General features: G+C 41.0%; 1 protein-coding gene and 1 pseudogene across 2 annotated transcripts in view; one reads left to right on the plus strand and one right to left on the minus strand.

Moving 5' to 3' along the window:
* RELN (reelin) overlaps positions 1-21,245 on the minus strand; it is a 449,067-nt gene that overhangs the window by 248,506 nt on the left and 179,316 nt on the right. The window contains exons 5-6 of the mRNA XM_079785901.1: positions 7,137-7,169; positions 3,266-3,344 (exon numbers count right to left, since the gene is read on the minus strand). Coding sequence (XP_079642027.1) covers positions 3,266-3,344; positions 7,137-7,169 — 112 coding nt within the window. The remainder of the gene's footprint in view (positions 1-3,265; positions 3,345-7,136; positions 7,170-21,245) is intronic.
* LOC307108159 (non-histone chromosomal protein HMG-14-like) lies at positions 14,311-14,608 on the plus strand (annotated as a pseudogene). The gene has a single exon. The product of its transcript is annotated as a non-histone chromosomal protein HMG-14-like (transcript).

Raw genomic sequence — 21,245 nt, forward strand, 5'->3', positions numbered from 1 at the left:
AGATAGACAGTACACTCGATATTGAGCTGGTGTAACAAACTTTCTTGGTTCTATTCCAACTGCTGTCACATACTTGGAATAGTTACCTGGCTGTTATGTTCATTCATAATAAGAGTAGTACCATTTTGTATCACAGTCATTTGTACATGAGATAATAAACTTGGATGTCAAGAATTACATGAAATAGAGTGAAAGTTCATTTCATTAGATAAAGTTGAGGGAAGCAAATAAGTTATGAGTGATTAACTTTTAAACTGATCTACCTCTCCATCATTGTATAGACGTGACTGAAGTTTCTTAATTTCTCTTTTTTCTTGTCCTTAAAAATTGCAAATTAAACAATGTATAGGATGCTTTTTGAACCATATGGAAGAAACATGCTCATAAAAGCAGCACATGTTTCTCTTGTGGAAAATGACTTGGTGATGCATTTGGTCATGGGACTCTGGCCAAAGGCAGCACACCAGGCACTTCGTTTCTGCCTGTGTGGCAGTGGCACAGGGATGGTGCCGGCAGCAAGGACCCTCCTTCCACGCTGCCACAAGGTTACCCAGAGGCTTCTAATTCAGCGGGGTGAAGAGAACCAAAGGCAATATCATAAGGAACAAAACTCACATGTCAATATGTGTACAAGAAAACAGAGATTTCAAGAGAGTGAAGTTAGAAAACGAAGTTGGCTCTGTTATTACTTTATTGAAAATATTTCCTGAGATATTGGATTTTACTGGTTTCTGGTTTCTGGCTTTAGGGAGTTTATGTCTATTTTTAAGGGGTTTAAGGCATCCAATACCTCTTTTTCCCTTCTCTATGATTGTGCCATCCAATACCTCTTTTTCCCTTCTCTATGATTCTGCCAAATATCATATAATACAGATATATTTAATTTGATGTCTATTTTTTCATCCAAATGCAACAAGGGAAGACTTGGAGACTCACTTAAATAATCTGGTTGAAGATAATGTTAATAATAATGATTTTTCTTCGTATCTAGGCTTAAAGGAGATAAGGAGACCAATGTGCAAACACACCACAGGAGGAAGAAAGAAGGGAAGAGGGAGAGGAAGAGAAGGGAGGGGAAAGAGAAAGGGAAGGAGGGAGGGGGAGGGAGAGAGGAGGGAAGGAGAGAGAGAATGGGGGAGGGAACTAACTTGTACTGAGCACCTATAGTGCACCAGGCATGGTGCCAGACCTCTTCAGACTTACCAATCTTTAAAACAGTGCTCTAAGGACAGTATTAGTCTTACTTTTACTGACCAGACAATGGAGCTCAGAGAGGTGAAGCAAGCATTTTGCTTTTCTCAAGGTACCCAGCTGGCAAGTGCCTAGTTCAAGAGTCAAACCAGACTGGCCCGACCTCAGAACCCATGACACCTTTTGTTCAACAAAGTCATCTCTCAAATGATGAAAGATTCATAGTTTGGGTTCTTGCTTTGTTTTGTAGTTTGTTTGTTTGTTTATCTTAAAGAGGCTAGATGAAAGAGCTGGTGGGCAATAAGGGATAAAGTGAATTTACTCTGAAGCATATTTGATAGGAGACAGAAGTTATGTGGCTTTTTAGAGTTAATAAAAGGTTTTTTTAAAACGCAGGGAAAACCATACCTTAAATAAAAGGGACACAAAATCCATAACTCTGGTCAGGAAATCATAGATCAGTCATGAAAATGGGTGAAGCAAAATCAATCACGTTTCATTGATTTTAAAAACAACAGAACTTGAACCACATAAAAGTCACATTTTGTATTTGTCAGGAAAACTCACTGAAGAACATGAATTAGCTTGACAGAAATGAACTTGCCTTGAAAGAAACAAATCATCCGATAACATCTACATTAATGGATATGAAAAAGCCAAGTGTCAGGAGAAGTAGAGAATTTTTCCAGGGTAAAAGCTGTGCTTAGAAAGTTTTTGGTGTTTGATGTTGTTGTTGTTGGCTTTTTTGCCTTTTATTAATAAAGAGTTTCAATTTATTTTAAGAAATTTATATTTAGGTTATGTTCATATGAAGGTGAAATTTTGTTGAAATTATTTCTTTAAATTGGATATAAATTATCAGACTTTACGGCTGTCTAGTCTGATTCTGTTTATATATTTATACTATATAGATCTATACTTCCTTCTAGAAAAGACATAAAACGTTCCTCTTCCTAGTGTTTAAGCAGCAACACTTTGTATATGTCATCAGCTACTCTCAGGTCAAGGGCCACTTTTTCCAAGAAATGTTTTTATTGTTTCCTTTACTAAAGTATAAATTACCTGACAGAAAAAATATATATCTGCTTTTAATTTACTGCATAAATAAAATAATTATTGCTTAGTATCTGTTGAACAGAAACAGAAATGGATATCATATGGTAACATTTGAGGATAAAATGGTTATTCTCTTCCTAGTCCTGAGTGTTGCTTGGATTTTGGTTGTAGCTTGAAAGTTTACATTAGATCTTCTATTTTATCTTGAACTCGTAATTATGTATACAAAAACATTGAGTATGACAGAAAATACACATTCAGATATTCTCTTAAATTGTGCAGACTGATTGTAGTTCTGGGTGGACAGGCCAGTTTATCCAAAGTCAGCAAAGATACAATTGCCAATAAATTCATGCATCCATGTATGTATTCAACAAGTTTCTTTAAAAAAAAATTTAATGTTTTCCATCTCCACTTATCTCCTCTATACCCTCTTCTACCTCCATTCCCATCCCCCATCTCCCATTCCCCTCCCCGCCCCCCCTCCCCCCCCACCCCCTGCAATCATCACATTGTTGTCTGTGCCCAAGTCAACAAATTTTTAACAAATAAGTTTTGGTTCATTATATCTTTGTCCTCAAAATACTCATGAAATTGTACCTAAATAGCCTTTGAAGAAGTGATTGGAGTATAATGATGAGTTGACCCAATGGCTTAGAAGTTATTTGGAAGTGTGATTCAAATCATCTGTCATTTCAGATAAACCATTTCCGTTCTTTTGCTTGTATAAATGCAATAATTAGACACATTAAAACTTAATGTTTTCTGTGTATACAACTGAAGAAAACATCTAGCCATGCCCGTGGCTTTGAGGGATACCTAGATTCAGTTCTTAAGTCAGGAATAGACAGTATGCAGTCTACATTAAGCCCAGGTCCCTAGTTAAACAATTCTTACTGATACCTTAGCATTAAAGAAAAATTTAATTTTATGTAACTGCTCCAAGGGAACATCAGCATCATTTCTTTTTTGCTTAAAAAAAAAAAAAACCCAAGTGAGGCATATTCCTGTAACTTACCATATATTTGGATTCAATTCCAGTTGGTGGTAGGAATCAAAGTCATCTCGTAGGATAATACTGTCGCTATGTATTTCAGCTAAAAGAAAAAAAAAGTACTTAGAAAAAAAGTATACTAACCAATAGATTTGGCTACACAAAAGGCTCAATGTGCTGCATTTATGAGAAATAATAGTTTGACCTTAAGACTGAATTTTAAATGAGCAGTTGATGACATTTGCTTTGCTAAGGGAAAAGGGTAAAGGCTGTGCTGTTTAGACACCTAGAAATCTGGAAACTAGAGCCCCCAAAGAGAAACCCTACCAAAGTGTCACCAGGCAGGAAAGGCAGGAAGACCAAGGTCAGCACCAACCAAGAGGGAGAGGTCACACAAGACTTGCCTCTCATAGCTCCACACGCCCAAAGAGATTCTGTTTCCAACTCACTTTAAAGTGTAGAAAGAAACAGGACACTCTATTCGATGTCAGCTATCATTGCTGGAATTTACTAACCCATTTCCTCTTCTCTTTCCTATAACCCTCCTGCTTTCTCTCATTTCCTATATTCACTCATTTTTTATTTAATGTGTTTCGAGTTAACTTCTTTCCCCCTCAGAGCTGCATAGGAGAAATAATCTACACAAATAAGTAAAAGTCCCCAATAAAGTCATGTTAGAAGTCAGAAGGAATGCCAGGGAACCATCCGTAGTTTTCAATATATTATCGCTACACTTGAGATTATGTTAAACACCCATTTTTAATATAATCTAGAAGAACTCTGGGCATGCTAAGAGCAAAGAATGTTTTCATAGCTATAGAGTATGTGATATTTGCACTGAATAGAGGGTGGGTGAGTAAAAACAATTTCATGGCCAGCTACAATGTCCGTCAGCTCATTTTCAAGGTTGTATGAGAAATGATAATTATTTCTACTCAAGGTGAAAAAAATGAATTTTGTGCTTAAAAACTCTTCCATTGATTCCCATGGTTTGCTCGGGAAGTTTGTTTCAACTAATATAAATTCTCTGAGCCTGTATAATTTTGTTTGAACTAGTTTACATATGCTTTATGGAAAAATTAAAATCATATGATCTAACGAACAAAAAATAACCCTCCCAATTTTCCCCCCCAAAACATGACATTTACCTTTTTTATTTTGCTCACTGAACTCACTGAGTAATTAAATTCAGCTCCAAATATTAGGAAGCATACTTCTAAATTCTCTTTGGTGATAGCACCACCTATAGCCATTCTCACCCTCTTTATAGCAGGTATGCCAGCAGGTAAGCACATAACAAAGGCTGGGAAACCAGTGAATCAGCATGTATTGTGAGAAATGGCTTTTTAGACTCAAAGCCTTGGGCACTATAACAGGGAGAATAGGGATTTACACTGGAGAGAACACTGTGATGTATTCTGTGCATGGGAGTGATTTAATGATTCCTCTGAACAATTAGACACGGTGTCCGAAATGCCTATAGGATACAGCTCTCTCAAATACCCAGCGTGGCGGAGACTAGAGACTCAGCTGGGCCACTGTGAGTCACCAGCCTACCTCTGAGGCCAGAAGGCATGCTTCTAAGTGCTTGTTTGTCTGCCAAAGAAGAGATGCCCCAAGCTGTAGCATCACATAAAAGCTGAGCTTCTCAAGGCAGATCTTCCAAAGAGAAAAATAAATTAATTGGGCTTACAGGTTGAAAGGAAAAGCCCAAGAGACAAATCACTGACTCATCTGCAAGTCCCACAGCGAGAGACACCTGAAAAGGCTGGGGCCAGCCAGGATGACTTCTTTTCATTCTTATTAAGTAGCGCAGTGTAGGACATTGCTTTTAAAACAGGTCTTCACTAAAAAAGAATGAGAAATTTAACTCTTAGAGTTCTTGGTTTCATAGAGAATTTTTACAAAGGCATGAGTAAGCCTCAATGGTTGTTTATATAGTTACTAGAAGCCCGGTGCACGAAATTCGTGCACGGCGGGGGGTTGTCCCTCAGCCCAGCCTGTACCCTCTCCAATCTGGGACTCCTGGAGGGATGTCCGACTGCCCGTTTAGGCCCTCTCACAATACAGGACTGCTGGCTCCCAACTGCTTGCCTGCCAGCCTGATCACCCCCTAACCACTCTGCTGCCAGCCTGGCTGATGCTTAACTGCTCCCCTGCCAGCCTGTTTGCCCCCAACTTCCCTCCTCTGCCAGCCTGGTCACCCCTAACTGCCCTCTCCTACAGGGTTGATCATTTCCAACTGCCCTCCCTTGTAAGCCTGGTCCCTCTCAACTGCCCTCCCTTGCAGGCCTGGTCCCTCTAAACTGCCCTCCCTTGCAGGCCAGGTGCCTCCCAACTGCCCTCTCCTGCTGGCCATCTTGTAGTGGCCATCTTGTGTCCACATGGGGGCAGGATCTTTGACCACATGGGGGCAGCTATATTGTGTGTTGCAGTGATGATCAATCTGTATATTACTCTTTTATTAGATAGGATAGAGGCCTGGTGCACGGGTGGGGGCCAGCTGGTTTGCCCTGAAGGGTGTCACAGATAAGGGTGGGGGTTCCCTTGGGGTGTGGGGCGGCCTGAGCAAGGGGCCTGTGGTGGTTTGCAGGCCGGCCACGCCCCCTGGCAACCCAAGGGGAGGCCCTGGTATCTGGAATTTATTTTCCTTCTACAATTGAAACTTTGTAGCCTGGAGCAGAGCCAAGCCTGGGGCTCCGGCAGCTATTTCTGTGGCAGTTAATTCACCTTCTACAATTGAAACTTTGTAGCCTTAAGCGGGTGAGCCCAGCCAGGGTGTGCGGAAAGCTTTGCTTCCCCTGTTGCCGCCGGCAACCCTGGCCTGCTCTCTCAAGCTCCATTCTGCTGCCATTTGTTTGAATTTGTTTACCTTCTATAATTGAAACTTTGTAGCTTGAGTGGAGGCTTAGGCCTGCAACGGCTATGGAAAGCTTGGCTTCCTCTGTTACCTGGGAAACCTTGCTCTCTGTGGCTGTAGCCATCTTGGATTGGGGTTAATTTGCATACTCGCCCTGATTGGCTGGTGGGCATGGCTTGGCTGGTGGGCGTGGCTTATGTAGCGGAGTGATGGCTAATTTGCATATTACCATTTTATTAGAGAGGATTGATTTCCAACACTGCTATGTTGTTGACTAGATGCTTTACAAATATGAATTCAGTCCATCCTCATAACAACCCTAGGAGGTAGGTACTATTATTACTTCCATTTTACAAATGTGGAAACTGAGGCACAGAGGGGTTAAGTAACTTGCTTGATGTCCCATGGATAGAAAGTGGTGAAGGTGAGACTAGGCAGCTTGGTTCCAACATCTGCACTTAACCACAACACAACCTTGCCTCGAGAACTGTGGCCCACTCAGTGCCTGGCACAGTGAAAAGATCATGAGAAAAATGAGGGGTGCTAAATGTAATAGGGTGCCATTAAACAAAGCACATAGTTATTGAAATAGTCTCATTTCAGTTTCTGAAGAAATGACCAAATTACTTCTCTTTTTACAATGCAGTACTAATTTGAGCAGACATCTCAAATCTGAGGTGAGACGAATTCCTCCATACTTATAGCTCCTTACCCATCACTTCTATGGTCTGCTTATGGTGGATAGGAGCACAGGGAAAAATTCAGCAGAATGTTCTGTTGAATGGTCACACTCAACAGGATCCTAAGGATGAATGGACTAACGGGTTTGAAAGTCCTTCCATTAGCCCTCAGCTGGATAGCATGATCATCCTTGGTGAGTTCCTGTGTTCAAGCATAATCTGGACCTGACTCTGATTTCAGTGAATGATCAGCAAATCAGAGAGTACAGAGTGCTTCATCTGCCCACAAAGCCAGAGGAATGGGGCACGTAGATCTAGGACTAAGGTTAGTGACACTGGGGCCTTAAACACTTACCTAGGTGTAGTTGCATAGTGGCCTCTGTTGGAGCTGAACCAAGAGAGAAAAGGGGAAAGATGACTGATTAGCCACAAAAGCAAAATCCAGTATTAAACCATCACAAATGCAATCACAAAAGTTAGGTCATATAAAAATAAAATGGCTAGAAGCTTTTTTTTTTAAAAAAAAAGCTTTTTAAAATGACAATGAACATCCTAAAATAAGACATCCAACTGACTATTTAGTTATATTTAAAAGTAATATATTACTCTTAAAGCAAAGAATAGAACCCATTACACACAGGACACATTTATTATTCAAGTTTAGTCAGGTATCCTTTGAAATACTCAATAATATAAATATGATGTGATAGTTCATGAATATGCCGAAAACCTTTTTGAGCAGGCATTATATGCCAGGGGCTCTTCTGGGTGTTTGGGAAATAGAGGGGAAAGCAGCACCACCCTTGCCCTCTAACAATTGGCCATCTGGTAGACAGCTACAACAGAGTGTAAGTGCTATGGCAGAGTATTCAGAGGGTGAAGGGGTGAGTGTGAAGGGGGACAGGGGAGGGATACTAATTCCAGGATGACAGGAGAAGAGGGCTGTTACAAGAAGTTTTAAAGAGAAGATGACTTCTGTGCTGAGTTGAAAGACTAGTAGGAGTAAGATAGATGGGGATAGGGAGGGGAGAGGTGCTTCTTTCTGCAGTAGCAGTGGAATGGCACGGAAAAGTAAGAGAAGATGGCCTTCTGGGAGAACCACAAGTTCAGCACGACTGGATGAAGGTGTAAGAGGAGGGAACAGAAGGGATGAAGTTGAGAAGATTGAGAGGACAAGACCATGACACTGAATGCTAAGGAATTTGGATTTTACCACGAAAGCATGATGATCTGAACATTTATGAGCAAAGGAGTGGATGTTCAAAAATGCATTTTTAAGAAAGGACACTCTGACAGGAGTTTGAAAATAAGGAACACTGCCCAATTAATACTTTGGTAATATTTTTTTCTCTCAAAAGACTTTCAAATCTATGCAGAAATACTGTCAATTCACTATCTTAAAAATTAGAACTCATGACATAGATATTTTTTAAAGCTTTCACATCAGTTGAAGAATTTCAGCTGATATGAAAATATTTGTTTCTGAAAAATCCAGACATAACAGCATTTTAAAACTAGAAACTGATGTTTGTCATATTGCATCACACCAACATATGATACACATTGAAAATTCCTGTGCTCAGTTTTTTAAAACCGACTCTATGGAGAGTGCCATGAATACAGTTGTTAGTATACATCTATTACATATGTGCAAATGCTCTGAATCATTAACAGTTTATAGAAGTGTTAAAAAAAAATTTAATGGCCTTGTGTTTTGTGTCAGTGCTTATATTGGTGAAGACGTAGAAGAGTTTTACAAAGATTCACCAATGGTTAGCTCTAATTTAGGATTTTCGGGTAACAAAAAGAATAATTGCCAATTATCCAATAATCAATGACAAAAATATGGCACAATGATGTATGTTCCCTTAATATCATACTGCATATGAGTGAGCTGAATTTGAAACTTCAAGGAAAGCAAAAGCTTATTTGCAAAGAATTTACAAAAGAGAATTCATGTTAAAAGTGAAACCTCTAAAATACAAACAAATAATGGTTTCATACATTTTCCTAACATGAATCAGTATGTGGAAGATTTCCTAACAATAATCAATATGCAGCATTTTTTAAATTGTCTGCAAAAATGCCAACAAAAATTTGAAGACTATCTTATTGATATTGATAATTTTGTAGTTTCTTTTCAGATTATGCAATATTCCTATGAATCCCATGCTAATAATACTAGGTTGACACAAGAGTAAATAAATTTACTTGGACAGGTATAGTTTTGAAGCTGATAAGTTTTTGTTACAAAGTAAAACCAGGTCCATGGATCTGTCTATCACCCAGTAGGGCGAACTGAGCCCTCCCTGGAGAAGAAACCCGGGTTCCAAAAGATATGTGATCAGTGCTGGGGCCCCGCCAGCAGGCGAGGGGATCCCAAGGCAGGTGCTGGGCATGGAGGCCACGGGGGCATAGGCTACCAAGGAGACAAAACTGAACCTCACATCACCCTGCTTGGCCCCGGAGGATGGCTGGTTAGTCAATGACGGGTAAGATTCCTCAAGGAAGGAACAACCTAAGACAGGCACAGTCGCAGAGGGGCCATCAGGAGAGAATTTGGGGATCAACAGAGGTGGGGCACAGACCCTCACCCCCCCAACATTGCAGGGGCCTGAATCCTAGCCCCTTCTGAGGGAGGTCTCCTGCCCCCATGGCTGCTTTGTGCTTCCCATGCCCAGCTCAGATCAGGACCCAGGTGACCGACAGAGACTTGGCCGACAGCAGCTGCCCTCTCACTCCAACAAGAATTGTTTGAGTTGCCCTGTACCCATGGTGTGGGGAAGGGGGTTTACGATATCTAAATCCAGCCTACCACCAGGAATGCTCAGGACCTACTCAAGAAGGCAAATAATCCCTTCCACCAATATTTACAGGGTAAAACAAGATTATTGTTAGAGTAATAAATTTGACAGTAAAATAGTAGTCAAGTTTTCAGACAAATTTAAATTGGCTAGTTGAAACAAGTGAATATTCTAGAAAAATTAATTGTACCAGACAAAAAGGTGTTCCTAAAGAGTCAACTAAAATTTTTATTGGTACTTCATCTCATGATAAAAGTGTGCACCATATAATGAACCTAAAACAGCTATATTATAGTGCAAAAAATTAAAATTTAAAAGCCACCAAGAATACATTATAAAATTTTCAAAAGCCTCCTAACATTTAAATCAAAAAAGGAGGGGATAGTAGAGGAATATCATGTAAGGAAAAATATCCTGTAAGTAAATTACATCTAGAAAATTAATACGTTAGAAAATTAATTGTAAGGCTAAAAGCAAGACACCCATGAAAAACACACAAGGTGACAAAACAAGCCAGAGGAAAATCATTTGGGCAAAAATTGAAAAAGGACCCCCAGTCAAATTTATAGAAAATATTCCTTTATTAACCTTTGGTCGAGAATATGTTTGTATATTTTCAGAAAACAACTCCGAGACCATGTGGATTCCAGCAAGAGAGGAATCGACAGGACTACTCCAGCCATGAAGACAGAAGAGAAGCAGTCCAGAGACGGAAGACGCTGATGTGGCCTCCCCATACTAGCAGTTAGCAGCTGTGCATCACTGCAGATTGCCCAGGACCAAACCGGACAGAGTCGGACCTGCATTACCACCATTTGTCCACCATCCAGAACTGAAATGTCAGTGCTGACATGTACACATAAGGAACTGTTGGACATTGAAATTGGGTCTCAAAAGAACTGTTGGCCCAGAAAGAAACTCACTACACACTGATTCATTTGCCTGTCACCATAACCATTATTGCTTGTCTCATTTTCGGTTCTTATAAGTGTATTTCTAATAGCACATGATCTCACTCATCTAGGGGAAATAATGAACAACATAGACTGATGAACAAGAACAGACCCAGAAACAAGGAGGCATGGATCAGACTGTCGGGCCTCAGGGGGAGGGTAGGGAAGGGTGGGGGTAAAGGGGGAGACCAACCAAAGGACTTGCGTGCAGGCATATGAGCCTAACCAGCGGTTAAGGACAACAGGGGGGTGGGGGCATGTGTGGGGAGGGGTGTGGGATGGGAATGGGGGGACGAGGACAAATATGTGATACCTTCATCAATAAAGAAATTAAAAAAAAAATGAACAAATTTTGTCAAGGTGCTGGTAGATATTAAAGGAAAATAATTTTTGATATTTGATTCAGTTATTGGAATACTTGAATATGAATATCTAGTATTCAACTGTAAATTTTATGAAATCTTAAAACAGAATACGTATTCCAATATTTAAGATATGCCCTAAGTGTAAAATACATACCAGATTTGAGATACTTGGTACAAAAAATATAAAATAACTCAATAATCTTTATTAACTACATTATATTGAAATGTGTAGTATTTTATATATTCTATGTTAAGTAAAATACATTATTAAATGAATATATTTCTTTTTGCTTTTTACATGTGGCTACTAGAATATTTTTATTTTAAATTATACCTGTGGCTCTCATTATACTTCTGTTGGATGGATAGTGCTGAACAAGAGCTAGGAGGGAGATCTGTACTGGCTATCAGTTAGGGAATCATTACCACACAGGGAAGGGAGGAGTGGAGTCAGGGAAGAAGACTGAGTCACTCATAGAGATTGTGGGGTATTAAAAAGAAGTGAAATGAAGATGTAGATGCGCATTTAAGGAACCGATAGAAGAAGAGACGCTATCAAAGGAGTCTGAGAAAGAGGGCATTTCGTTATGGAAATAAGGAAAAGAGAGAGTTTTAAGAGAGAATAGGGTTGAAGGAGAAACCAAAATAATCCTAATAAAGCTGATATCTATTGAGAACACCTTGTTAACAGCCACTGTGTTAAGCAGGGTCTGTAAATGAACCCAGAGAATTTGGCCTCAGAGGCCACACTCTTAACTAATGTGCCGGCTGCTCTTTCAAGAAAGTTCATTACAAAGACAAGAAATGAGGTTTTGTAGTGCCCAATGAAGGAATAGTACCAACCGTTTTTTTTATTTGTTTGTTTTGTTTCTTAAGGTATTATGATAGATTACCATGTCCAATATTAGCTCCTCACAAAAGGAGTTCTTTGTATTCATGACATAAATCTGTTAAGAAGGGGGGGGAATAGCATTTATATATATATATATATATATATATATATATATTTATAAAGCATAATATGCTAATTAGACCGGATGTCCTTCCAGATGACCTCCAGGACAAAGCCAGGTCTGTGAGAGAAGCCCCGGTCCTGGGTGCCAGAGGGAAGCCAGGTGCCAGAAGGAAGCTGGGTGCCAGAGGGAAGCCAGTGCCTGCAGCCAGGGGAAGCATGATGACAGCCGGGGGAAGGAAGGTGTACTCTTGCACGAATTTCGTGCATTGAGCCTCTAGTCCTATCTAATAAAAATGCAAATTGACCATCACTCCAACACACAAGATGGCTGCCCCCATGTGGTCAAAGATGGCTGCCCCCATGTGGTCAAAGATGGCTGCCCCCATGTGGACACAAGATGGCCACCACAAGATGGCTGGCAGGGAAGGGCAGTTGTGGGTGATCAGGCCAGGAGGGGAGGGCAGTTGGAAGGGACCCAGACCTGCATGGGAGGGCAGTTAGGGGTGATTGGGCAAGCAGAGAACGACAGTTGGGGGGGGGACCAGGCCTGCAGAGGAGGGCAGTTAAGAGGGAACCAGGCATGCAGGGGAGGGCAGTTAGGGGCGGCCAGGCTGGCAGAGAAGGGCAGTTGGGGGGACCAGGCCTACAGGGGAAGGCAGTTGGGGGGGACCCAGCCTGCAGGAGAGGGCAGTTAGGGGTGACCAGGCTGGCAGAGAAGGGTAGTTGGGGGGGACTAAGCCTGCAGGGGAGGGTAGTTGGGAGGGAACCAGGCCTGCAGGGGAGGGCAGTTAGGGGTGATCAGGCCAGCAGAGAAGGGCAGTTGGGGGGGACCAGGCCTACAGGGGAGGGCAGTTGGTGGGGGGGGACCAGGCCAGCAGAGAAGGGCAGTTGGGACCAGACCTGCAGGGGAGGGCAGTTGGAAGGGAACCAGGCCTGCAGGGGAGGGCAGTTAGGGGTGACTGGGCCAGCAGAGGAGGGCAGTTGGGGGCGACCAGGTCTGCACGGGAGGGCAGTTTGGGGGAACCCAGGCCTGCAGGGGAGGGCAGTTTGGGGGGACCAGGCCAGCAGAGAAGGGCAGTTGGGGGGTACCTGGCCTATAGGGGAGGGCAGTTGGTGATGACCAGGTCAGCAGGGGAGGGCAGTTAGGGGAGACCAGGCCTGCAGAGGAGGCAGTTGGGGGGGACCAGGCCTGTAGGGGAGGGCAGTTGGGAGCGACCAGGCTGGCTGGGGAGGGCAGTTAGGTGCAATCGGGCCAGCAGGGGAGCAGTTAGGCATCAATCAGGCTGACAGGCAGAAGCGGTTAGGGATGGCAGGCAGGCAGGCAGGCAGGCAGGCAAGCAGTTGGGAGCCAGCAGTCCTGGATTGTGAGAGGGCAGTCAGACACCCCTCGAGGGGTCCCAGATTGGAGAGGGTGCAGGCTGGCCTGAGGGACACCCCCTCCCCATGCACAAATTTCATGCACCAGGCCTCTAGTATATATATAAAATAATAACTTCAAAAACTGGGGAACAAGTTAAGTTAAATGTAAAATTTATGGCAAATATCAATTAGAAATATTTACTAGTCAGTTCAATGGTTAGATGAGCACAATAAAATATCTACAGAGGTATCAATTAAGTTATTTACTTGATTTTATTTTTTAATTTTTTTGTTACATTCCGTATTAGTTTCAGATGTACAGCAAAGTGGTTAGGAAATTGTGTACTTTATAGAGTGGTTACCTACTTGATTTTTAAAAAAAATATTTATTGTTGAAAGTATTGCATAGGTCCTCCTTTTTCTCCCATTAACCTCTTCCAGCCCGCTCCCAGACCCCCCTCCCCAGACCCTCACCTTACTACTTGATTTTAAATAACTGATAACTAGGACCCAATAAAGAGAATAAGTTATAAAATATTTTACTCTAAGGAGTCTATCCAAATTTATCTCTACCTTTTCTAAATTATTTTGACACATGTCATCTTTCATTGAAGCACCTACAACATAATCAGGGAAGGGCCCTTTAAAAAAGACCCATGGAGCCTGGCCAGTGTTGCTCAATGGTTGAGCGTTGACCCATGCACCAAGAGGTCACTAGTTTGATTCCAGGTCAGGGCACATGCACAGGCTCGATCCCCAGTAGGAGGCGTGCTGGAGGCAGCCGGTCCATGTGTCTCTCTTATGGGTGTTTTCTCTTTCTTTCTCACCTTCTCCCTTCCTCTCTCTCTAAAATCAATGGAAAAAAAAAAAAAATATATATATATATATATAAAAAATATATATATTTTAAGACCCAGAGAATCAGAATCTCTGTAAGTGGAGGCTCAAATTTGTATTTTTAAAAACCTCCTCTGGGCGGTCTGAGCAGCTTGGGCAGCAGGAGATGTGCTGCGGCCAGGAAGCCCAGGTTCACCAAGCCACTAGGTGCACCACAGCCCTCAGGCACCCAGCATGCACCAGGCCCGCTGCCATGATGCCCAAAAGGAAGGTCAGCTCTGGCAGCCAAGCAGGAGCCCAAGAGGAGGTTGGCCAGGTTGTCGGCCAAACCTGCTCCTGAAAAAGTGGAAATGAAGCCAAAAAAGGTGGCAGGAAAGGATAAATCTGCAGACAAAAAAGTGCAAACGAAAGGGAAAAGGGGAGCAAAGGGGAAGCAGGCCCAAGTGGCTGACCAGGAACCTACAGAAGATCTACCTGCGGAAAATAGAGAAATTCAAAATGAGGGGAGTCCAACCTCAGATGAAGCAGGAGAAAAAGAAGCCAAGTCTGACTAATGTCATGTACCATGTCTTATCAGTGGTCCCTGTCTCCCTTCTTGTATAAACCAAAGGAATATTTTTATCAACTATTTTGTAAATTCAAGTTTTTTAGTAGCTCCAGAAACATTTTTAAGAAGGAGGGAATTCTACTTCATCCCATTTTTTAAAGTGTAAATGGTTGTTGTTTTTTTAAGAGGTGAAATCATTTGCTGGTGGTTTATTTTTTGGTACAACCAGAAAATACTGGGATATTGAATATGGGAGACTTTGATTGTCTTGGGTGTCAGCTTAACATTCCATAGACAGGGGTAGTTTTTATATCCTATAATACAAAGTATATTAAATGGCAATTTGGAGTCAGCTGTGTGTTTGCTATGTCTTGAACATTTTAAATTACTTCTAGTCACATATTTTGGTAGAATTGTTTCCTAAAGGAAACCACTGCTTGATCTTGGCTCTCCCTGTCAGAATTTTGTGCATCTGTAACATCTTTGGTGTGGTAGTTCAGTTTTCTTTGTCAATGTGCTGTGAAAGATTGAAAATTTGATTATGTAGTATATATGACATTAAATTGTGAATTAGTGAGACTTTGATGTAACAGCATATCAACATTTGAAGATATTGGTACTTGATACTCTAGTAAGGAAAGTTAGCCTCTAAATTTTAAGCTGAAAAGTCACTGGAATAACTGTTTAGAAAAGAATCACAACTACATGACTTTATATTTTTGGTACGTATGTTAAGAATAGTGTACAAATTGAAATGTCTGTGTACTGATCCTCAAAACAAATAACAAAATCTCAATTATGAAAGAGAGAAAAAAACCTCCTCTGATGATTTTAATAGAAAACCAAATTTTAAAACCATTGGTTTTAATCATATAACCCATCCCTTATTTTATAGCATGCGGAACTGTTCTCTGTATTAAGTACTATATGTCTTTTCTCTGAAGAAGAAACAAATTCCTCAAAAGAAGAAAATATGTCCACACAAGACACCAGGCTAAGATGGTACTAGATTCTCAATAAACACTGAATGAAATTGAAAGCTCCCTTCTTAGTGATCATATATTTTATGATATTTTGGAAAATAAATAATTGAAGATCCAAACCTTTGAAATATGTCAAAATATACTCAGAATTTTATCAAATAGTCCTTCAGTATAAGTAGTCTGGGTAGTTTAAACACCTAGTAAGTGTCCACCTGGATTTAATTGAACTAAAAAAATTTAAATAATATTTTAAATCACTAGTTAGGAAAATTCAATTCAACATATTTTTTTCTTTTTCTTTAACCCTCACCCGAAGATATGTTTTTCATTGATTTTTAGAGAGAATGGAAGGGATGGAGGATGGAGGAGGGGGAGAGACAGAGAGAGAAAGAAACATCGATGTGAGAGACACATCAATTGGTTGCCTCCCACATGCGCCCCTACTGGGGATGGGGAACCTGCAACCAAGGTACTTGCCCTTGACTGGGAATCAAACCTGAGACCCCTTTGTCTATGAGCCAATGCTTTTTTTTTTCTTTTAAATATATTTTTTATTGATTTCAGAAAGGGAGAGGGAGAAAGAGATAGAAACATCAGTAATGAGAGAGAATAATTGATTGGCTGCCTCCTGCACGCCCCACACTGGGGATCGAGCCCGCAACCTGGGACCAGAATCGAACCTGGGACCTTTCAGTCTGCAGGCCGACGCTCTATCCACTGAGCCAAACCAGCTAGGGCTATGAGCCAATGCTTTAACCACTAATTGAAACTGGCCAGCGCTCAATTCAATATTTTTAACAAAAATATCCACTGTCTGATATAATTAAACATTATTTCCTCAAAAAAAGGGAACATACTTAGTACACATTAAATTTGTAAAAGGAAATATACAAATTTCCTTGAAAAATACTTACCATGCATGATTCAAAATCTAGTCAAGTACTAGGCTTGAGACACTTATTTCAATCATCTTTCACCAAGTGACTGTATCAATCTAGTTTTATGTAGTAAAACCAAACTTTCTAAGCTTGTAGGAAGTTCATCTTTTTCACATTTATCAGGGTAATATATCACGGAATTAGAATAAATAGCCTGAAGAAGTATAATATAGTTCAACATCATTTATTACATTCCCATTTGGATAGTACCTGCTTTGCCTCATACTACTAACATGGATGAATTACTAAATTCCTGAATTATGTAAATCTGGAAGAAAGGTCTTTTCCTTTATTAAATATAAAATGTATACATCAGAGAGGTCCTAATTTGTCAACCTTCCAAGTAATACCCACTGGCATCCTCCAAGTATACATTTTCTGCTCCTTTGCCATTGAACTAGTTCTGACTCATCTTTCTAGATTGCTTGAATGTTTTTATTTTGTTGGTCTGTTGCTGATTCTATGATTCTTTAAGGAGTTCTCCCACCCCACCACCCACCTAGGTCCAACTTCCCAGCTCCTTTGAAACTGAAATTGCATAAATCAACTCTAGCTAGCACTTAAAAGTTGCCAAGTGGCCTATACTGAGAAGTTTGGTTCTGAGAATGAGAGCACAAAAATGTTCTTAAAGGAGTAGGCTTTGGCTTTGAAGAAAATAGGATAGACACACCTTTAAAAGAAGACTAAAAGACATTCTTGCTTTCTTCTAGGTGTCTCTTCATTGTGATAAAAAACCAGGTCAGATGACTGACCATGGTTATACACGGGAGGATGTACTGTGGGTAGGGGCCCTGCCAGTTGTCCGAGGAGACTGAGTTGGAGAGAGGGAAAGAGATAGCCTGGAGTGGTCCTCTATCCAGAGGGATCACTGTGGGAGAATCTTCATTAAATGGTCCTTATTTAGCTTCACTGATAAGACCTGTAAGACTATACATAAATGCTGGACAGAACTTTACGCTATGAGGAACTTACTTTATACCCTAACACAGAACTGTTAACAAATTTGGATATTCCTAGATTTACAAAAATGAATAAATGTATCAGATACACTATGGAAAAAAATTCATCCTGAGAAGAATACCAGGAGTTCACTTTGGTATATACAAACACCTGATTACTTAGTAAATCATTTTTCTTACCATAAATGTTGAGGCAATTCAGCTTAACATGAAGTTCCTACCACTAAGCTGTAAACTCTTATAAGCAGTACAATGGTTAGCAGCCATACTGCCAATGGTGTTTTTAAATTAAAGTACAATGATCGTGATATACCATATCCTGCAGTTGGATTTCATGGACCACTCCAAGGAGATCCCTGAACACTGGCAATGCATAAATAAATCCAACGTATAGTTCTGAAGATCTACTAATGTGTCATTTATCCTAGGCAAGATGACAGCATCACTATCTGTGTTAATAGAACACATGAAGGGGAAATGACTGTATTTCAATGAACTCTAGATTGTACTCAAAATAAGCACACAGCTCTGTAATCTTCCCTCACAAATTTAAGGTTATTGAGATTCACAGAAACTATGTCCTTTTTAAAGCTTGATCAGGTTCAAGTAACTTGACTGAACTGGAAATTGAACTTAATTGTATCTTGATAACTTGAGTAATATGCCAAATGTCAACAAAAGGAATCAACTTAGAACCACAGATGAAATATGAAATGCTAACCAGGCCAGTTAAAATGAAGATTCTACTTTAAGAAAGAATAAGCAAGCAACAGAATATAGGAATCATGATAGAACCTCAATACAGCTGCCATATTTTTTAAAACCCTGTTTCCAGCAAAGGATTATTAATGAAGGCCTGGCATACTTTAACGTGTTTTTAGTTGAAAAAGCCAAAGACCTTTAAAACTTAGTTATTATCATTCAAATTGTCCAGAATACAAAGCTGTAGATCAATATTGAAGTGCTTCAGTGATATTCTCGATGTTTGCATAGCCAAACATTTTCCTAGATGCTATGGAACAATTAAGTGTTAATACCTGAAGATTAGGTATATAATTTTACTAAAATTTTATTGAATATGTAAATTTGTTTTTTAAATTGATAAGCTAATATATTTGAAAATAAAAGAAATCTGAATCACCGGTTTTATAAGATACTTCAAAATTTGTTTTAAAAAATATATCCCTTGTAGAGCTTCCTTTTTATTCAGCTCTGCTATTCTTGCAATTACTAAACTCCATGAGTTATCATAAGAAAAAGACTGAAACTGCTTTGACTAAATACAAGAAATCCATACTAATGTAGATTTGATAAAGACAAGTATGCCAGGAGTAGTGAAGGCGAATGATTATTATGTGAAACAATTGTAAGGAGATCCAATTCACATGAAGACAAGCAATTCACATCACAAGACTAAGTAGGCCTAACATGAAAACAAATAGATTCAGTAGCAACATTTTCTAAGAAAAACATGCTTCTTAGTCTCGTTAAACAAGGATAGTAGTTACTTGTTTAAAATAACAGTAGAAAAAGAATGTGCTGACACTTGAGAAAATGGAAAAAAGCACTTTGCCCATATATGTTAACACGCATGTATTGGTCCTGGTTCTAGAGACACAAGAGTTGCAGGTCCCTTTCTAAGGAATATCTTTATTTGGGGGGTGGGTGGGTAGTTTAAGATATTTTTTAATAGCTCATTTTTTTCCAGTCAGTGTGAGTTAATCTGACCACCATTATATGAAAACTAGAGGCCCGATGCACAAAATCTGTGCAAGGGGCTCAGCCCTCACAGCCCCAGCTTCGTCCGGAAGGTGGTCTGGAAGGACGTCCAGAAGGTCGTTCGGCTATCTGGTCTAATTAGCATATTACACTTTTATTATTATAGACTAGAAGCCCGGTGCATGAAATTCATGCACGGCGGGGGGTTGTCCCTCAGCCCAGCCTGTACCCTCTCCAATCTGGGACTCCTGGAGGGATGTCCGACTGCCCGTTTAGGCCCGATCCTGGTGGGATCGGGCCTAAACGGGCAGTCGGACATCCCTCTCACAATCCAGATCTGCTGGCTCCCAACTGCTTGCCTGCCTGCCTTCCTGATTGCCCCTAACTGCTTCTGCCTGCCAGCCTGATCACCCCCTAACCACTCTGCTGCCAGCCTGGTTGATGCTTAACTGCTCCCCTGCCAGCCTGTTTGCCCCCAACTTCCCTCCTCTGCCAGCCTGGTACCCCTAACTGCCCTCTCCTGCAGGGTGGATTACCTCCAACTGCCCTCCCTTGCAAGCCTGGTCCCTCTCAACTGCCCTCCCTTGCAGGCCTGGTCCCTCACAACTGCCCTCCCTTGCAGGCCGGGTGCCTCCCAACTGCCCTCTCCTGCTGGACATCTTGTGGTGGCCATCTTGTGTCCACATGGGGGCAGGATCTTTGACCACATGGGGGCAGCTATATTGTGTGTTGCAGTGCTGATCAATCTGTATATTATTCTTTTATTAGATAGGATAGAGGCCTGGTGCACGGTTGGGGGCCAGCTGGTTTGCCCTGAAGGGTGTCACAGATAAGGGTGGGGGTTCCCTTGGGGTGTGGGGCGGCCTGAGCGAGGGGCCTGTGGTGGTTTGCAGGCCAGCCACGCCCCCTGGCAACCCAAGGGGAGGCCCTGGTATCTGGAATTTATTTTCCTTCTACAATTGAAACTTTGTAGCCTGGAGTGGAGCCAAGCCTGGGGCTCCGGCAGCCATTTCTGTGGCAGTTAATTCACCTTCAACAATTGAAACTTTGTAGCCTTAAGCGGGTGGGCCCGGCCAGGGTGTGCAGAAAGCTTTGCTTCCCCTGTTGCCGCCGGCAACCTTGGCCTGCTCTCTCAAGCTCCGTTCTGCCGCCATTTGTTTGAATTTGTTTACCTTCTATAATTGAAACTTTGTAGCTTGAGTGGAGGCTTAGGCCTCCAACGGCTATGGAAAGCTTGGCTTGCTCTGTTACCTGGGAAACCTTGCTCTCTGTGGCTGTAGCCATCTTGGCTGGGGGTTAATTTGCATACTCGCCCTGATTGGCTGGTGGGCGTGGCTTGGCTGGTGGGTGTGGCTTGGCTGGTGGGTGTGGCTTATGTAGCGGAGTGATGGTTAATTTGCATATTACTATTTTATTAGAGAGGATAACTACTTACCAATCCCTTTCCAACTTTTAAACCTAACTAATGTTAAATATCTATCATTGTTTGTCATCAGAGTTACTCAGTGAACATTACCTTTCATTCACTAATTATATTTTTTCTATCATCTAGAGCAGTGGTCAGCAAACTCATTAGTCAACAGAGCCAAATATCAACAGTACAACGATTGAAATTTCTTTTGAGAGCCTAATTTTTTAAACTGAAACTTCTTCTAATGCCACTTCTTCAAAATAGACTCGCCCAGGCCGTGGTATTTTGTGGAAGAGCCACACTCAAGGGGCCAAAGAGCCGCATGTGGCTCGCGAGCCGCAGTTTGCCAACCATGGATCTAGAGCAAGCATGTCAAACTCAAAGGCTAATACGGGCCAAATAAATAAGGTTTTTAGTTCATGTGGGCTGTAAAAAACAAAAGCTTCAATTTTCATAGAAACATAGGTTTATTTCAATAAAGACATTATGAATACAAAGGGTTGAAATAAATGAGTAACCGTTAACATAAAATAATAGAACATTTTAATAAAAATTAATATTTTTTCTTGAACATTAACTTACCAGACACTGAATAACTGTAAAAATTAATAAGCATAACGCAAATAAACCTATT

The sequence above is a fragment of the Cnephaeus nilssonii genome (assembly GCF_951640355.1).
Source record: "Cnephaeus nilssonii genome assembly, chromosome: 12".
NCBI lineage: Eukaryota > Metazoa > Chordata > Mammalia > Chiroptera > Vespertilionidae > Cnephaeus > Cnephaeus nilssonii.